This window comes from Pyrus communis, chromosome 13 (genome assembly GCF_041283825.1).
Source record: "Pyrus communis isolate YQ-2024b chromosome 13, ASM4128382v1, whole genome shotgun sequence".
Classification (NCBI taxonomy): Eukaryota; Viridiplantae; Streptophyta; class Magnoliopsida; order Rosales; family Rosaceae; genus Pyrus; species Pyrus communis.
In genome coordinates, this window is record NC_142577.1 from 8,358,143 (window position 1) to 8,377,330 (window position 19,188).

Consider the following 19,188-nt stretch of genomic DNA (forward strand, 5'->3'; position numbering starts at 1 on the left):
CCTTGGGCGTTTGTGCATTCAAGTTGGAGTGTTGGACGTTTCTAGGTGTAATCTATCTTTTATTTTCAATGTTTAAATCTATATTGCTTTGTTTTGTCATGAACATGAGAGGCTAAACTCGTTTTAGCCTAGGGATGCTTTGAAACCATGATTACATTTATAATATGAGTTGATTAAGTCCAGTTGTGATTTCATAAATTGTGAACGCAATTTACTTAACCGTTTGATGGATAACTTATTCTTGTATGTTTATTAGGGAGGCCTACTTAATTTGCATGCTTGAATTTGGTGCTAGAATATTAGGGTGTTTCACATAATCGTCACAAACTAATATTCACAAGTAGTTAAGGTTGTTTTCACAATCATGTTAAGTAAATTCCTAGCATGAGTATCATGATGTCATAGTTACAAGTGCTTTGTCAATACTTATGATTTCCATTGAACGTAATGATCTTTGACCGTATCTCTATTATGATGTCATGTAGGTGATGCGAACTAAGTAAGCACACAAATTAAAACCCTCTTGTGACAATTGTAGTAAATGACTAAGTAGGGATCGTTCTAGACCGGGGATTAGGAGGGATTGCTAAACACTTGGAAACTGACTTAAAAACTCAAAAACAAAGTTTGAAACACTAAACTAGACTCAAAGAATGCAAAACTAACAATAAAAACACTCAAACAAAGCAAAAGACTCAAAACAGCCCCAAAACACTCAAAACTGCCTTAAAATCACTTTCTGGGCAGTTTTGAGCACTTTGACAACTTTGGACGAATTTGTGTAATCAAATGAATCAAAACACTTAAAAACACAAACTAAGACACTTTCTAACTAATTTGGACACTAAAGTAAAGGGGGATTGAATTTTTGACGAAAATAAATTAAGTGCACAGATTGTAAATTAAGGCAGATTCTAAATATAAATTTGATGAAAATATGGATGATGGAATAGCTAAGGGGTTTTTCTCCACACATGTCACACTTACATACACTTTGATTTTCAGTTGTTCTTCCAATAAATTATAAATACTCAACGCCCCAAATTAACCGTGAATTGCACTAATTAACCCTCAGTTTTTCCACAAGTTATTGAGTTGGATGATTGCATACGACAACCCAAAACATTCCCTACAAGTTCCCTACATGAATTGCATAATAGAGATACAAGCAAGAATCATTAAGTTCTATGAAAAACATAAGCATTGACGAAGCATTCGTTACTATGAATTGCATGAAACTTATGCTAAGAATTCATTCAACGCGATCGTTTTCAAGCGACCTTCACTACTTGTGATTATAAGATTGTAACTATTAGGTGAAACTCCCTCATAATCTAGCATCATATTCATGCATGAAAACTAAGCGTGCACTCTCAATCAACATACACAAATAAGTTATCAATCAAATAGATGAACGAATTGAATCCACAATTTATGAAATAACAACTGAATGTAATCAAATCATATTGCAAGCATGTACATGGTTTTGAATCACCCCCTAGCTAACTAGGGGGATTTAGCCTCTCATGTTCACAAAAAGAGAATTATAAATGAATTTAAACATGAAGCACAAAGGATTGATTACACCTAGAACGCCCAATGAATCCACTTGAATTTCTGTGCGTCCAAGCTCCTCTTCCTCCTTTCCTTATTGCGGCAGAGATGGTCTAGGGAATTTCTGGATGGTTTTCTGGGTTAGGGATGGATTTAGGGAGGTTGGGTGGTGCGGCAAGGTTGGTAGATGGTGTAGGGAGGTGTGTAAGGTGGTGGAGAGTGGTGGAGAGGCTGCGGCAAGGCTTGGAAAATGGCTGGAATGGTTGGTTTTTGGGTTATGGTGGCTGCGGCACTAGGGAGAGAATGGAGGGAATGGTCTAGGGAATTTCTGGATGGTTTTCTGGGTTAGGGATGGATTTAGGGAGGTTGGGTGGTGCGGCAAGGTTGGTAGATGGTGTAGGGAGGTGTGTAAGGTGGTGGAGAGTGGTGGAGAGTGGTGGAGAGGCTGCGGCAAGGCTTGGAAAAATGGCTGGAATGGTTGGTTTTTGGGTTATGGTGGCTGCGGCACTAGGGAGAGAATGGAGGGAATGGTCTAGGGAATTTCTGGATGGTTTTCTGGGTTAGGGATGGATTTAGGGAGGTTGGGTGGTGCGGCTGATAGGAGCATATTTATGCACCTTAGTTTAGCTTGTTCTTGTGCATTTGAAGTGTTTTTCCTTAGTAAAGTAGTCTTTTAAGCTAGTTTTATGTATTTTCAGGTTTTAAGGGCAAAGTATGCAAAAGGATGCATTTTGGAGCCTTTTGGAGCAAATTAGAGCTTGGAATGGACATCATATGCTTGGAGCCAAGAGGATGGGCGAAATTGAAGACTTGAAGATGATGATTCCTACTTGAGCAAGGTTTCCTAGTTGAAGTAGGAAAGCCCCTAATGGAAATGGGTTCCCTAGTTGAATTAGGATTCCTAGAAGAATGAAGATTCCTACTCAAACAAGGTTTCCTACTTGAAGTAGGAAAGTCAAAATCCAAATGGTTTCAAGAGAAGCAACAAAGAAGTTTTCCAAGTCCAAGAAGGAAAAGGAGTCCAAGATGAAGAAGGAATGATGAAGACAAGGTTTCCTAATCCTAATAGGCAAAGTTTCCAAGTACAATGAGGAGTCCTTATCCATTTAGGGCACCTTATCCATTTAGGACACCCTATCCTATCCTTGCCACGTTTTATCCAATTCCCCTTAGTTTTAGGGCTTTCTAGAAGCCCTAAACATTATCCCTAAGCTTTGCCACACCCTTATCCCTTTTTCCCTACAAATTTGGCACTTAAAGCATGATTTTAGGAACCTTATCTTATCTCCTACAAAGGTGGCGCCCAAACCCTTCTAGAAATCTGATTTCCCTTGCCTTGCAAGGCATTCTAGAAACCTTATCACCTTATCCCATACCTGCCACACCTAGGAAGCATTATCCCTCTCTATTTCTGATTTCTAAGCCTATTTCCTAGTGGATTTGGGTTATTCAAGTCCATATCTGATTACCCTAGGGTTTTAAGTGCCTATAAATACTCATATTAACCCCTAGATTAGATCACCACCTCTCATACACCTTCATTCACTCCAGAAATTCGTCCAAACTTCTCCACACACTTGCCGCAGCCACCAAACACCCCTTTCCTTAGTTTTAGACCTTGGCCGCACCATCCCCTTCCCCTAAACACTACTACATCCCTCCATAACCATACATCCATACACCCAAGGCCCTAAAACCTGTCCCTAGACCCTTGCCGCACCAAGGAGGAGGAGAAGGAAGCTCAGAAGTTCATGCAATTCAAGTTCACGTCGCTGGAATTTCTAGGTGTTTCTTTTCCTTTGAATTCAATGTTTAATTTCAATTATCTTTGTTTTGTGCGTATGAGGAACTAAACCCCCCTTGGCTAGGGGGGGATTCGAAATACATGTTTATGCTTGCAATATGATTTGATTACTTCTAATTGCGTTTCATAAGTTGTGAATTCAATTTACTTATCTATGTGAATTACATTGGTTTGTGTGTGTTGGTTGAGAGTGCACGCTTAATTTTCATGCATAAATTGGATGCTAGGATATAAGGAAATTTCACCTAATCGTTATCGAATTATATTCACAAGTAGTAAAGGTTGATGATCTCAATCGCGTTAAGTAAATTCTTGGCATAAGTTTCATGCAATCATAGTAACAAGTGCTTCGTCAATGCTTATGGTTTTCATAGAACTTAATGATTCTTGCTTGTATCTCTATTATGCAATCATGTAGGGGACTTGTGGGGAATGTTTTGGGTTGTCGTATGCAATCATCCAATTCAATAACGTTAGGAAAATCTGAGGGTTAATTAGTGCAATTCACGGTTAATCTGGGGCGTTGAGAATTCATGGTTTATTGAAAAGCAATTAGAAATCGTTTTGTGTGCAAGTATAACATGTGTGGAGATGAACCCCTTAGCTAGCTTCCCATCCATTCATTAAATCCAAATTCGTTTAAAATCTGTTCGTTTTACAAAGTTTTAAGTTTTGTTTTTAAATTCGTCCAAAACCAATCCCCCTTTACTTTGTTGAGTCAAATTAGTTAGAAATCAATTTAGTTTGTGTTTTTAAGTGTCTTAGGTCAAGTTAAAACCAATTTTCGTCCAAAGTTGTGTCTAGTGTTCAAAACTGCCCAGATTGTGTTTTTAAGGCAGTTTTGAGTGTTTTGGGGCTGTTTTGAGTCTTTTGGTTTGTTTTTGTGTTTTAAAGTTTAGTTTTGCATTCTTTGAGTCTAGTATAGTGTTTTATATTGTGTTTCTACGTTTTTGAATCAAATCCAAGTGATTAACAATCCCTCCTAATCCCCGGTCCAGAACGATCCCTACTTACATTCTTCACTACAATTGATAAAAAGAGGGTTTAATTTGTGTGCGTATAATTCTCACATCAGCGGCAAGGTTGGTAGATGGTGTAGGGAGGTGTGTAAGGTGGTGGAGAGTGGTGGAGAGGCTGCGGCAAGGCTTGGAAAATGGCTGGAATGGTTGGTTTTTGGGTTATGGTGGCTGCGGCACTAGGGAGAGAATGGAGGGAATGGTGGCTGAAAAATAATGAATGAATGGATGAGATTCTAGGGTAAATTAAAAGGTGTGGCTGAGATGGATTTAAATTAAAATGGGGGAGAATCTGAATGGGAGCTACGGCTTAGGGCTAGAATCATGAATTAGGTGCGGCTGAATGATTATTGAATGAAAGGTGAATGAAATGAATTAGGGTGAATGAAATGCACGGCTGCAAGGTAGTAGTTTAGGGTTTATGAATGAATGGCTGAGATGGTTTTGAATTAATGGATCAGATGGTCACGGCTTAAGGGGATTTTTGTGGCTGAAATGGTTTGGTGAATGAGTGGGTGGGAATGGGAGTGACGGCTGAATGATATTAGGATGATTAGGGTTTTAGGGTTAGGGTTTAATGCATGAATTGGGCCTAAAATGCCCCCCTTGCACGGCAAGGAAAGGACTTGGGCTAAAGCCCACGACAAAGGGTGTTAAGGGCCCTAGGGCCTTCGTTTTGTGTCCTAAAGCGCCTACAAGGACTTCAAAGTGGCTAGAAAATGCGGACGTTTAAGATTAGGAAAGGTTACCAAAACGGGAAACTTAGGGTCAACTTTCCTAAAATAGGAAGCCTTGTTTGAGTAGGATTCTTCGTTTTGGTAAGAATTCATCGTTGGCGTAGGAATTCGTCGTTTCTTCAAGTCTTCAACTCATTCATTCCTCTTTCGCTCCAAAAGACTCCAAATTGCATCTTCTTGCACACTTTGGCCTTATAATCTGAAAATACACAAAAGTGGCCTTAAACACTAAAACAACTAAGAAAACACAACATAAATGCACGAGAACAAGCTAATTAAGTCGCATGAATATGCTCCTATCAAATTCCCCCACACTTAACTTTTGCTAGTCCTCGAGCAAAACAAAATAACTAAAGTAAACAAAACGAAACAAAACAAAGAAAACAACCTAAACCTTCCAACGTTTGCCTCAGGGATTTCCAATGAAACATGACATGTCAAAAATCATTACTCACATAGCTTTTAGTCTTCCTTCCCCTTAAGCACATACTTAATCATAGTCACCATTCACTAGTTCACATTTAATCAATTAAAACACATTTTGAATGTAGTAACATGCCTTAGAGAATTCCCTCAATTCCTCACTAGTTATGCACTCAATTTTCACTCCGATTTTCTGACTACACACCCTACACTAGTTATATGTGAGAAGATTGATGTAAACATGAAAGACTAGTACTCACATATGTTATAACAAAGAACGCAATTTCTGGAGTAATTAAACGTGTTTAGATATGATCTCATGAATGGAATGCTACTACTTAGATGCGAGAACCAGTGACACCATATGCTCATACCAAATTCAAACTCCACAATTGAAATGCACAACACTCAAGATAGAAGTCAAGGGTTGTAACGGGGCTTGGGGTATTGGCTAACAAGGAAAGGTAGGGATACACAAAAGTTCTTTAAGCAATAGTAAGTAAAGTAATGAAATTAAGACCTAGAATTCCCTTAGAATGCAGAAATCAACTTTTAGACAAACAGGGGAGATTTAAACAACTCTTAGGGCCTAATTCATTGATTTGGGCCCTTACTTCACCAACCAATACTTTGGAACTCTTTTTCACTTCTTTTCAACTCTTTTTCACTTTTTTTTTTTTTCTTTTCTTTTCTTTTTTTTTTTTTTCTTTTTTTTTTTCTTTTTCTAACCGTGCCTATGGCACAAAAACTCACATCCATAATCCTTCCCCCACACTTATTTTCTGCAACACATTAATCAAAAGGAATTCATTGCTTACTATGCTTCAAGAACAAGGGTAAGGATGGTCCTAATCTAGGCTAGGTGAGGATAATGTGGGTTAACAAAGGAAGTAGGCTACACAAGGCTCAACGGGGTTAAATCCTACAAAACAAATGAAAAGGGAAATATGGCAATTTGGCTATGGTGTTCACTACACAACTTCATCTTGATTATGTGTTATGCAAATCAATGACATGCTTTGAATGAAATGGGCATGAGTTCTAGCATTTGGAACTAAGTGATGAAACGCCTTCTAAGTAGTAACCAAGCAATGAATAATGAGATCATACAACGACTTAGAAAACAATGATGCACAGATTTTAACTCTCCAAATAACGTTTAGGCTCAAGTCTCACAGGGATGTAGCATTAGTTTGAGTTCATTCCTTCAAGCATGTTACAAAAACTAATTTTTTTCTTTTGTGATTACATGTGAATTCGTAAACTATAACGACAATCAAGCATAAACCAAAGAGTATATCAAACGTCCAACCATGTTTGTAACTTTCTTTAACCGTCATGCAATTAAAAACCAAATCCTCATCATTGTGTTGGAAGGTACCCTACGACACAAACAAACACACAAAAACAACTCTTTTTGGGATTTTCAAAACAATTTTTTTTCAAATTTTTATGGTATTTTCGGATTTTTAAGTCAACACACACTAAAACACTCTAAAATAGCTTAAAAACACATAAAAACAGTGGGAAACAAGTTTAGACATGTTAGGTGGTAATACCCTACGAATTTCATGCACAAATATCTCAAAACAGAATGTTACCCCCCCACACTTAAACTAAACATTGTCCTCAATGTTTTAGACACAATTAAAAACACAATACACATACATAAAGTAAGCAACAAAGGAAAGGGTTTAGGGACGCAAATCTGAGTGTGAAGCGATTCCCAAGTTCTTCCTTTGTTGATTGCATGGGTTGCCTCCCAAGTAGCGCTTGCTTTAACGTCTTCCAGCCGGACGAAACTTTATTCACTCCTTACCAGGGGCCACGGCTTCCAAGGGTATGTCATCCACGGCATGCTCCACAAAGGTGTCATAATAGGGCTTCAAACGATGCCCGTTCACCGTGAATTCATGTCCCGTTTTCAAGCTTTGGATTTGGACTGCACCATGAACAAAAACATTAGTAACAACAAATGGTCCAATCCACTTAGAACGTAACTTACCAGGAAACAAACGTAAACGGGAATTGAACAATAGCACTTTCTGCCCAATTGAGAATGATTTCCCACGGATCATGTTGTCATGGAAAGCTTTGGTCTTTTGCTTGTAAATGCTTGCATTGTCATACGCCTCGTGCCTTATCTCATCAAGCTCATTTAATTGCCATCTCCTTTGACTTCCTGCTTCATCGAGGTTCATGTTAAACTTCTTGATGCCCCAAAGTGCTTTGTGCTCCAATTCAACGGGAAGATGGCACGCCTTGCCATAGACAAGTCGAAAGGGGGGCATCCCAATGGGAGTTTTGTACGCCGTACGATACGCCCAAAGTGCATCATCTAACCGTAAGCTCCAATCCTTCCTTGTTGGCCCAACGGTCTTCTCAAGTATTTGCTTGATCTCTCGGTTGGAAACCTCGGCTTGGCCATTCGTTTGAGGATGGTAAGGTGTAGAAACCTTATGGGTGACATGGTATTTCCTCAATAACGCTTCAATGGTCCGATTGCAGAAGTGTGACCCTCCATCACTAATGATCACTCGTGGCATTCCAAACCTTGCAAAAATGTTAGTTCTAATAAACTCTGCAACCACTTTAGAATCATTAGTCCGGGTGGCCTTGGCTTCCACCCATTTTGACACATAATCAACCGCAAGCAAAATATACATGAAACCATACGATGAAGGGAAGGGACCCATAAAATCAATACCCCAAACATCAACAATTTCAACATTTAGGATAGAAACCTGCGGCATTTGGTCTTTTGCACTAATGCCACCCATTCTTTGGCATTTATCACATGTTAAGCAAAACGTTCTAGCATCCTTAAAAATACTAGGCCAATAAAATCCACATTGTAACACTTTGAGGGCCGTGCGTTGTGTGCCAAAGTGCCCTCCACATGCATATGTATGACAAAAACTTAAGATTGAATGACATTCAGAATCATGCACACAACGACGTATAATCTGATCGGGACAAAATTTCCATAAGTATGGATCATCCCACACATAAAACCGTGCATCATGCCTAAGTTTGTCACGTTGGTGCCTATTAAACTCACTTGGAATACGTTTTGACACCAAAAAATTAACTATATCGGCATACCACGGTGTACTAACCTTTATGGACAACAATTGTTCATTGGGGAATGTCTCTGCAATGGGTAGGGACTCCTCATTATGCACCATTCGGCTTAAGTGGTCAGCCACCACATTCTCCACGCCCTTCTTATCCCGAATCTCAATGTCAAACTCTTGTAGAAGCAACAGCCATCGAATCAGTCTAGGCTTGGCCTCCTTTTTCGTGAGCAAATACTTGAGAGCTGCATGATCAGTAAAAATAATAACTTTAGTCCCAAGTAAGTATGACCGAAACTTATCTAATGCAAATACCACAGCAAGTAGTTCTTTTTCAGTGGTTGAATAATTTAATTGAGCATCATTTAATGTTCTAGATGCATAATAAATAACATGAGGTTGTTTGTCCTTCCGCTGCCCCAAAACAGCATCAATCGCATAATCCGAAGCATCGCACATCAACTCGAATGGAAGGCTCCAATCTGGAGGTGTGATAATGGGAGCCGAAGTGAGAGCCTCCTTGAGGTGCTTGAAAGCCGTGGAGCATGCATCATCAAACTCGAACGCCACCTCTTTTTGCAGCAATCGGCATAGTGGCTGTGAAATCTTTGAGAAATCCTTTATGAACCGCCTATAAAAACCAGCGTGACCAAGAAACGAACGAACCTCTCTAACCGAAGTTGGAGAGGGTAAGTGACGAACAAGGTCTACCTTAGATTTATCTACTTCAATGCCTTTTTCAGAAATAATATGTCCTAAAACAATACCTTGTTTAACCATGAAGTGACATTTTTCCCAATTAAGCACAAGATTTGTTTCAACACAACGGTTCAAAATTAAACTAAGATTACTCAAACACCCATCAAATGAATTACCAAACACACTGAAATCATCCATAAAAACCTCAATAATTTTCTCGACATAATCAGAAAATATGCTCATCATGCATCTTTGAAATGTAGCAGGTGCATTACATAAACCAAATGGCATGCGACGATAAGCAAATGTACCAAAGGGACATGTAAAAGTAGTTTTTTCTTGATCATCCGGTGCAATAACAATTTGATTATACCCAGAGTATCCATCAAGAAAACAATAAAATGAATGACCCGCTAACCTTTCCAACATTTGATCTAGGAACGGCAATGGGAAGTGGTCCTTCCTCGTGGTGGCATTTATCTTCCTATAGTCCGTGCATACACGCCAACCGGTTTGGACTCGAGTGGGCACTAGCTCATTCTTTGCGTTCTCCACAACCGTCACTCCAGATTTCTTCGGCACGCATTGGATAGGCGAAACCCACTTACTATCCAAGATAGGATAGATAACTCCACAATCTAACAACTTGATTATCTCCTTCTTCACAACTTCCATCATTGGAGGGTTAAGACGGCGTTGAGCCTCTCTAGTTGGTTTGGCCCCCTCCTCAAGAAATATATGATGCATGCATGTGGCGGGACTAATGCCTTTGATATCGGCCAACGTCCAACCGAGGGCAGATTTGAACTCCTTCAAAACACGCACTAGTTTCTCCTCTTCTTGTGCCGTGAGTGATGAAGAAATGATGGCCGGTAAAGTCTCCTCTTCTCCCAAGAAAATGTACTTCAAATGGCTTGGCAAAGGCTTGAGTTCAAGGATAGGTGCCTGAATTATAGATGGAAGCAATTTGTTAGTCGAAATGGGAATGGACTCACGGTTAGTATACTTACCATCAAGCTTAGGTGAGGACTCAAGGGCAGCAACCAACTCCATACATTCCTCACTAGGATGCACGGCATGGAGTAGAGAGTGTGTGCCGTGAGCATGCATGCAATCTGCCCCCTTTGTGTTGAGTTCCATGCCTCGTGTAATGACTTTTTCAAGCGCATCGTCATTCAAATCGTCGAGATATCCCTGCGCCAAAGAGTCAATTATATCAATAGAAAAGCATGAATGGTCCTCACTAGGGTATTTAATGGAATCAGAAAGACTAAAATTAACAACTTCCCCATCGAATTCCATGGACAAAGTTCCACTATACACGTCAATCATCGTCCGGGCCGTCTTCATGAACGGCCTTCCAAGTAGAATGGGCAGTGATAGGAGCATATTTATGCGCCTTAGTTAGCTAGTTCTTATGCATTTTTGTTATGTTTTCTTCGTTAAAGTAGTCTTTTAAGCTACTTTCATGTGTTTTCAGGTTTAAAGGACATATTACATGAAATGATGCAATTTGGAGCTTTTGGAGCAAAACTGAGCTGGAATGTGGTGTATGCAAATGGAGCACGAGGAATGGACGAGGTTGGAGGTCAAAGGAGCTTAAGAAATGAAGAAATGAAAGTGAAGAGCAAAGAAGTCAGAATTGGCAACCAAAGTTTCTAAAGTTGGAAGTTTCTATTCTTGGAGGTTTCCATTGTCGTGAGTTTCTATTCTTGGCTTTGGGCTTTTAGATGACCTAAACCCTAACTCCTTGTGGACCCTAAGCCTATGCCGCACCTAAACCCTAATCCTAGCCCACTTAATCAGCCGAACCCTAGGGCCTAATCATTTAATTTCTGCCAAGTTAAACCCTAATCCATCTACCCTAAGCCCATGCCGCACCTAATGTTCTAGAAACCCTATTTTCTGGTGGATTTCCAACCCCTTGCCGCACCCAAACCCTAGCCCATTTGTCTAACCTGATTTCTTTAGGGTTTGGCTGCCTATATATATGTGTTTTACCACCATGCCGCAGAGATCACCCTCTCCACAAATCAGAAATTCGTCAAAATATATTCAGCCCCCTTGCCGCAGCCTTCCTCCACCAATCTGCCATATTTTCACACTTTGCCGCAACCCCCATGTCCCCTAAACACTAGCATATCATTCCTTACCTACTCATCCATCTAAATAACCCCTAGAATCTGTCCTAGTTCTTGTGCCGCAGACAAGAGGAGGAGAAAAAGCTTGGGACGTTCATGCCATTCAATTGAGGATTGCTAGAACGTTTTAGGTGTTGTCTTTCCGTTGAATTCCATGTTTAATTTTGATATTCTTTGTGTTGTGAGTATGAGGAACTAAACCCCCTTGGTTAGGGGGGAATTCGAAACCATGTACATGCTTGCAATATGATTTGATTACATTCAGTTGTTATTTCATAAGTTGTGGATTCAATTCGTTCATCTATTTGATTGATAACTTATTTGTGTATGTTGATTGAGAGTGCACGCTTAGTTTTCATGCATGAATATGATGCTAGATTATGAGGGAGTTTCACCTAATAGTTACAATCTTATAATCACAAGTAGTGAAGGTCGCTTGAAAACGATCGCGCTGAATGAATTCTTAGCATAAGTTTCATGCAATTCATAGTAACGAATGCTTCGTCAATGCTTATGTTTTTCATAGAACTTAATGATTCTTGCTTGTATCTCTATTATGCAATTCATGTAGGGAACTTGTAGGGAATGTTTTGGGTTGTCGTATGCAATCATCCAACTTAATAACTTGTGGAAAAACTGAGGGTTAATTAGTGCAATTCACGGTTAATTTGGGGCGTTGAGTATTTATAATTTATTGGAAGAACAACTGAAAATCGTTTTGTTTGCAAGTGTGACATGTGTGGAGAAGAACCTCCTAACTAGCCTTTTATCCATCCTTTTTATCCAAAAACATTCTACAATCGGTTTAGTTTAAAGTTTCTGTTTTATGTTAAATTTTCGTCCAAAACAAATCCCCCTTTAATTTGAAGTCTTAGATTAGTTAGAAAGTGTTTTGATTTGTGTTTCTAAGTATTTTGATTCAAGTTTTCATCCAATTTCGTCCAAATTAGTGTAGGTGCTCAAAACTGCCCAGAAAGTGGTTTTTAGGCAGTTTTGAGTCTTCTAGTTGCTGTTTTGGGTTTTAGGTTTGTTTAAGTGTTTTAACTTTTAGTTTTGCATTCTTTGAGTCGAGTTTAGTGTTTTAAACTTTTTTTTTGAGTTTTTAAGTCAGTTTCCAAGTGTTTAGCAATCCCTCCTAATCCCCGGTCTAGAACGATCCCTACTTACATCTTTACTACAATTTGACAAAAAGAGGGTTTAATTTGTGTGCTTATCTATTTCGCATCAGGCAGCGAAGGAGCATGGTCCGATTCATCATTTTCGAGGACATAGAAATCCGCCGGGAAGACCAAATGATTAACCTGCACAAGAACATCTTCCAAAACTCCCTTTGGATAAGCGTTAGATCTATCGGCCAATTGTATTATTACCCCATCATTTTTCAATGCTCCTAAGTTCATAGATGCATAAATGGAATATGGCATAACATTTATAGAAGCACCTAAATCAAGCATGGCAGATTCAAATCTAGTATTCCCAATGACACAAGGAATGGTAAAGCTACCTGGATCCTTGCATTTGGGAGGTAGTTTGCGTTGCAAGATGGCGGACACATTCTCACCTACCTTTACCACTTCCTTACTCGACATCCTCTTCCTAGTGGTACACAACTCCTTCAAGAACTTAGCATACCTCGGAACTTGCTTGATTGCATCTAACAAAGGTATGTTAACTTGCACTTTCCGGAAAGTCTCAAGGATGTCCTTTTCGGCTTCTTCTTTCTTCGTTTGCCTGAACCTACTACGAAAAGGAACATTCGAAGGGAAAACGTTAGTAGGAACAGAATTTAACACATTTTTACCTTTATTGGCCGAATTGGACAATTTGGAGTCATTTGAAGCTTGCGGCAAAGGTATGTCCACCTTTGCCGTGGGTTGCCTTGATTCCTCCTCTTCAATTCTTCGTTTTTCATCCTCTTCGGGGCTTGATGGTGATGGTGTAGGACCTGCCCCGACTTCTTTTCCACTCCTCAAAAGTATAGCCTTTGCGCTTTCGAAGCCTCCCTTGGGGTTAGGAATGGGGGAACTAGGGAGTTGTCTGGGATCTCGAAACTTACCTACAAATTCGGCAATCTGCCCAATTTGTTTCTCAAGTTGATCCACCCTCTTATCTTGGTTTTGCATAGCCTTCGCTTGATCTTCCTGCCCATTAGACAACTTAGTTAGTATCTTCAGAAGTGCATCATTGTCAAGAGACGTACCTGAGGCACTTGGGCCGGATTGGGCTTGATTTTGGGGTGGGCCGTAGGTTTTGGGAAAGAACCCCGGGGGTTCTTGCCTAAAGCCTCCTTGGTTCTGAGGTTGCTGGGAATCCCTCCACTTGAAATTTGGGTGGTCTCGCCACCCCGGATTATACGTGTTGGAGTAGGGATCATGTCTTGACTGATTTTGGCTTTGAAACCCAATGGCATTCGCACTCTCCCATCCGCCATTCTCAATGAGTTGAGGACACTTTTCTGAGGCATGTCCTTGGATAGAACATACGCCACATACCACAGGTCCTTGCATCTTCATTCCCTCGGCCATCTGTGAAACAATAGAAGTAAGATTAGCCAATTGTGAATGAAGATCGGATGTTGCACTTACCTCATGTACTTGGTGCCGTGGAGGTCCTCTTTGGCCTACACCCTCGTACTGTTGAGCGTTCAACGCTCTATTAGCAATCAAGACCTTGGCATCCCTGGGCGTCTTGTCCACCAATGCTCCACCCGCCGATGCGTCGAGCATTTGACATTCTAGAGGTAGGAGACCCTCGTAGAAATATTGCAAAAGCAACTCCTCCTTCATTTGATGCTGTGGACAAGAAGCAACAAGTGATTTAAATCGTTCATAATACGTAGGAAAAGACTCACCTTCTTCTTGCTGGATTCCGCTTATCTTTTTGCGTAGGAGGATGATGCGAGAAGTTGGAAAGAACTTCTCCAAGTACGCTCTCTTCATACTCTCCCAAGAAGTGACAGTGCCGGGAGCTAGCTCGTACAACCAATCTTTGGCTTTGTCCATCAAAGAAAATGGAAAAGCCTTCATCTTCAAGATATTTCCGTCAACAGTGACGGGAGTCATACTAGAACAAACTACTTCAAATTCCTTCAAATGTTTGTTAGGATCTTCTATGGACAAGCCATGGTATTTAGGAATATGATGAAGCAAACTTGATTTTAATTCAAACTCATCCGTCTTACCTTGGGCAGCCGTGGGGTATTGAATGCACAAGGGTGCGGCATTATCCAAACCTGAGGCGGAAAGCTCCTTGAGTGTACAATTGTCCACCGCCATGCCTTGGACTTCTTCAAATATCCCTGCCGTGGCTTCCTCCTCCTCTTCTTGTACGTTTTCTTCAAGGTCAGATTCGGAATTTGGTGAATGGTGTTCTTGCTGGTTTCTAGCTCTTCTCAACTTCCTCTCAAAATCGTCGTCAAAATCCAAGATGTTCGCACGAATCGGTTGAGAGCTTCTAGTCATACATTAGTACCTAAGAAACAAGAAACAAAATTAGGTCAGAAACTTAAACAAAATCAGAAACAAAGTGAAATAAAAGAAACAAAAACAATCCAAGGGATTAGCAAAATTGCTAATCCCCGGCAATGGCGCCAAAAATTTGATGCGAACTAAGTAAGCACACAAATTAAAACCCTCTTGTGACAATTGTAGTAAATAACTAAGTAGGGATCGTTCTAGACCGGGGATTAGGAGGGATTGCTAAACACTTGGAAAATGACTTAAAAACTCAAAAACAAAGTTTGAAACACTAAACTAGACTCAAAGAATGCAAAACTAACAATAAAAACACTCAAACAAAGCAAAAGACTCAAAACAGCCCCAAAACACTCAAAACTGCCTTAAAATCACTTTCTGGGCAGTTTTGAGCACTTTGACAACTTTGGACGAATTTGTGTAATCAAATGAATCAAAACACTTAAAAACACAAACTAAGACACTTTCTAACTAATTTGGACACTAAAGTAAAGGGGGATTGAATTTTTGACGAAAATAAATTAAGTGCACAGATTGTAAATTAAGGCAGATTCTAAATATAAATTTGATGAAAATATGGATGATGGAATAGCTAAGGGGTTTTTCTCCACACATGTCACACTTACATACACTTTGATTTTCAGTTGTTCTTCCAATAAATTATAAATACTCAACGCCCCAAATTAACCGTGAATTGCACTAATTAACCCTCAGTTTTTCCACAAGTTATTAAGTTGGATGATTGCATACGACAACCCAAAACATTCCCTACAAGTTCCCTACATGAATTGCATAATAGAGATACAAGCAAGAATCATTAAGTTCTATGAAAAACATAAGCATTGACGAAGCATTCGTTACTATGAATTGCATGAAACTTATGCTAAGAATTCATTCAACGCGATCGTTTTCAAGCGACCTTCACTACTTGTGATTATAAGATTGTAACTATTAGGTGAAACTCCCTCATAATCTAGCATCATATTCATGCATGAAAACTAAGCGTGCACTCTCAATCAACATACACAAATAAGTTATCAATCAAATAGATGAACGAATTGAATCCACAATTTATGAAATAACAACTGAATGTAATCAAATCATATTGCAAGCATGTACATGGTTTTGAATCACCCCCTAGCTAACTAGGGGGATTTAGCCTCTCATGTTCACAAAAAGAGAATTATAAATGAATTTAAACATGAAGCACAAAGGATTGATTACACCTAGAACGCCCAATGAATCCACTTGAATTTCTGTGCGTCCAAGCTCCTCTTCCTCTTTTCCATATTGCAGCAGAGATGGTCTAGGGAATTTCTGGATGGTTTTCTGGGTTGGGGATGGATTTAGGGAGGTTGGGTGGTGCGGCAAGGTTGGTAGATGGTGTAGGGAGGTGTGTAAGGTGGTGGAGAGTGGTGGAGAGGCTGCGGCAAGGCTTGGAAAATGGCTGGAATGGTTGGTTTTTGGGTTATGGTGGCTGCGGCACTAGGGAGAGAATGGAGGGAATGGTCTAGGGAATTTCTGGATGGTTTTCTGGGTTAGGGATGGATTTAGGGAGGTTGGGTGGTGCGGCAAGGTTGGTAGATGGTGTAGGGAGGTGTGTAAGGTGGTGGAGAGTGGTGGAGAGGCTGCGGCAAGGCTTGGAAAAATGGCTGGAATGGTTGGTTTTTGGGTTATGGTGGCTGCGGCACTAGGGAGAGAATGGAGGGAATGGTCTAGGGAATTTCTGGATGGTTTTCTGGGTTAGGGATGGATTTAGGGAGGTTGAGTGGTGCGGCAAGGTTGGTAGATGGTGTAGGGAGGTGTGTAAGGTGGTGGAGAGTGGTGGAGAGTGGTGGAGAGGCTGCGGCAAGGCTTGGAAAATGGCTGGAATGGTTGGTTTTTGGGTTATGGTGGCTGCGGCACTAGGGAGAGAATGGAGGGAATGGTGGCTGAAAAATAATGAATGAATGGATGAGATTCTAGGGTAAATTAAAAGGTGTGGCTGAGATGGATTTAAATTAAAATGGGGGAGAATCTGAATGGGAGCTACGGCTTAGGGCTAGAATCATGAATTAGGTGCGGCTGAATGATTATTGAATGAAAGGTGAATGAAATGAATTAGGGTGAATGAAATGCACGGCTGCAAGGTAGTAGTTTAGGGTTTATGAATGAATGGCTGAGATGGTTTTGAATTAATGGATCAGATGGTCACGGCTTAAGGGGATTTTTGTGGCTGAAATGGTTTGGTGAATGAGTGGATGGGAATGGGAGTGACGGCTGAATGATATTAGGATGATTAGGGTTTTAGGGTTAGGGTTTAATGCATGAATTGGGCCTAAAATGCCCCCCCTTGCACGGCAAGGAAAGGACTTGGGCTAAAGCCCACGGCAAAGGGTGTTAAGGGCCCTAGGGCCTTCGTTTTGTGTCCTAAAGCGCCTACAAGGACTTCAAAGTGGCTAGAAAATGCGGACGTTTAAGATTAGGAAAGGTTACCAAAACGGGAAACTTAGGGTCAACTTTCCTAAAATAGGAAGCCTTGTTTGAGTAGGATTCTTCGTTTTGGTAAGAATTCATCGTTGGCGTAGGAATTCGTCGTTTCTTCAAGTCTTCAACTCATTCATTCCTCTTTCGCTCCAAAAGACTCCAAATTGCATCTTCTTGCACACTTTGGCCTTATAATCTGAAAATACACAAAAGTGGCCTTAAACACTAAAACAACTAAGAAAACACAACATAAATGCACGAGAACAAGCTAATTAAGTCGCATGAATATGCTCCTATCAGTAGGGGACGTTTTGGAGAATGCTTTGGGTTGTCGTATGATGTCATCCAATCTACTAACTTAAGGGAAATCTGAGGGTTAATTAGTGATGTCACGGTTAATCTGGGGTGTTGAGGTTCATGGTTTATCGAAAAAGCAACTGGAAATCAATTTATGTTAGAAAGTATCATGTGTGGAGAAGTATCCCTTGGCTATCCCATCATCCATTAGTTTTTCTTATTTTTGTCCAAAATCTATTTTAAAGTTTTAAGTTACTTGTTTTCCTTTAAATTCGTCCAAAACCAAAACCCCTTTTCTTACTTGTTCCAAATCTGTCCAAAAGAGTCGTTTTGAGTCTTTAGAGTCAAAACCAAGTGTATTTTCGTCCAAACTAAGTCCTAGAGTCTAAATTGAGTCTTTTTGGTTGTTTTGAGTTGTTTTGAGTCTTTAAAGTTTGTTTTTGAGTCATACAAGTTAGTAAGAGTCTTGTGAGTTATTTAAAGTGTTTTAAAGCCTATTTTCACTTGTTTGAGTCAATTTTCATTAGATTAGCAATCCCTCCTAATCCCCGGCCTAGAACGATCCCTACTTATATCTATACTACAATTGTCAAAAAGAGGGTTTAATTTGTGTGCTATCTTTTATCACATCAAATTTTTGGCGCCGTTGCCGGGGATTAGCAACTTTGCTAATCCCTTGGATTATTTTATTTTCGTTTGTTTTATTTTATTCCAGATTCTTAATCTTGTTTTGTTCTTGTTTTAGGTACTAGTTTATGACTCGGAGTTCTCATCCGATTCGTGAACATATCTTGGACTTTGTTCATTTTTCTTTTGATATTTGATTTAGTTTTATTTCTTTGATTTCAGGTACTAGAGAAGCAAGACATGGCAATTGCTAACCTTCAAGCTCAAATAGCAAATCTTACGTGTCAGTTATCACAGTATGCTGAAGGGTCCACAATGCAAACTGTCCCTACATTTGGTGCTCCTTATAGGCAAGAATATCAAGCAAATCTATGTCCACAAAGAAGTTGGGAGAATTTCAATACCTGGGGTTATCAAGATCATAAACAATCAAGGAACAATTTGTTTTCCAACATGTACAATGCAGATTGGAGTGATCATTCAAACTCTATGTGGTGGGAATCTCAAAAAGTCCAACAAGAAGGATATTGGCAGCCATATGAGGAGATCTATTCAAGCCCTATGCAGCCACCACAACCTCATATACAACCTGTCCAAACAAATTCAGGTACGTCTTTGTATAATGATATGCTTATTAAGTTACTCACCAATTTGTCTCAGGGGCAAGAAAATCAAAACAAAGTATTGCAAAACCAAGAAAGGGTATTGCAAAACCGAGACAAAAGGTTGAACCACTTGGAAAAGCAAATTGGGCAGATAGCGGAGTTCGTAGGACACTTTCGTGACCAAGGCAAACTCCCTAGTTCAACCATTGTAAATCCGAAGGGAGGATTTGAAACCACCGATGCTATCACGTTAAGAAGAGCCAAAGAGG

At 40.0% G+C, this 19,188-nt stretch overlaps 1 protein-coding gene across 1 annotated transcript; it reads right to left on the reverse strand.

Moving 5' to 3' along the window:
• Positions 1–13,503: 13,503 nt before the first annotated feature.
• Positions 13,504–14,912, reverse strand: LOC148691704 (uncharacterized). Its single transcript, XM_088683393.1, has 2 exons — positions 13,714–14,912; positions 13,504–13,507 (listed from the first exon to the last, which is right to left on the reverse strand). The coding sequence occupies exons 1-2, from the start codon at positions 14,910–14,912 to the stop codon at positions 13,504–13,506; spliced, it is 1,203 nt and encodes a 400-aa protein (XP_088539519.1).
• Positions 14,913–19,188: the final 4,276 nt, after the last annotated feature.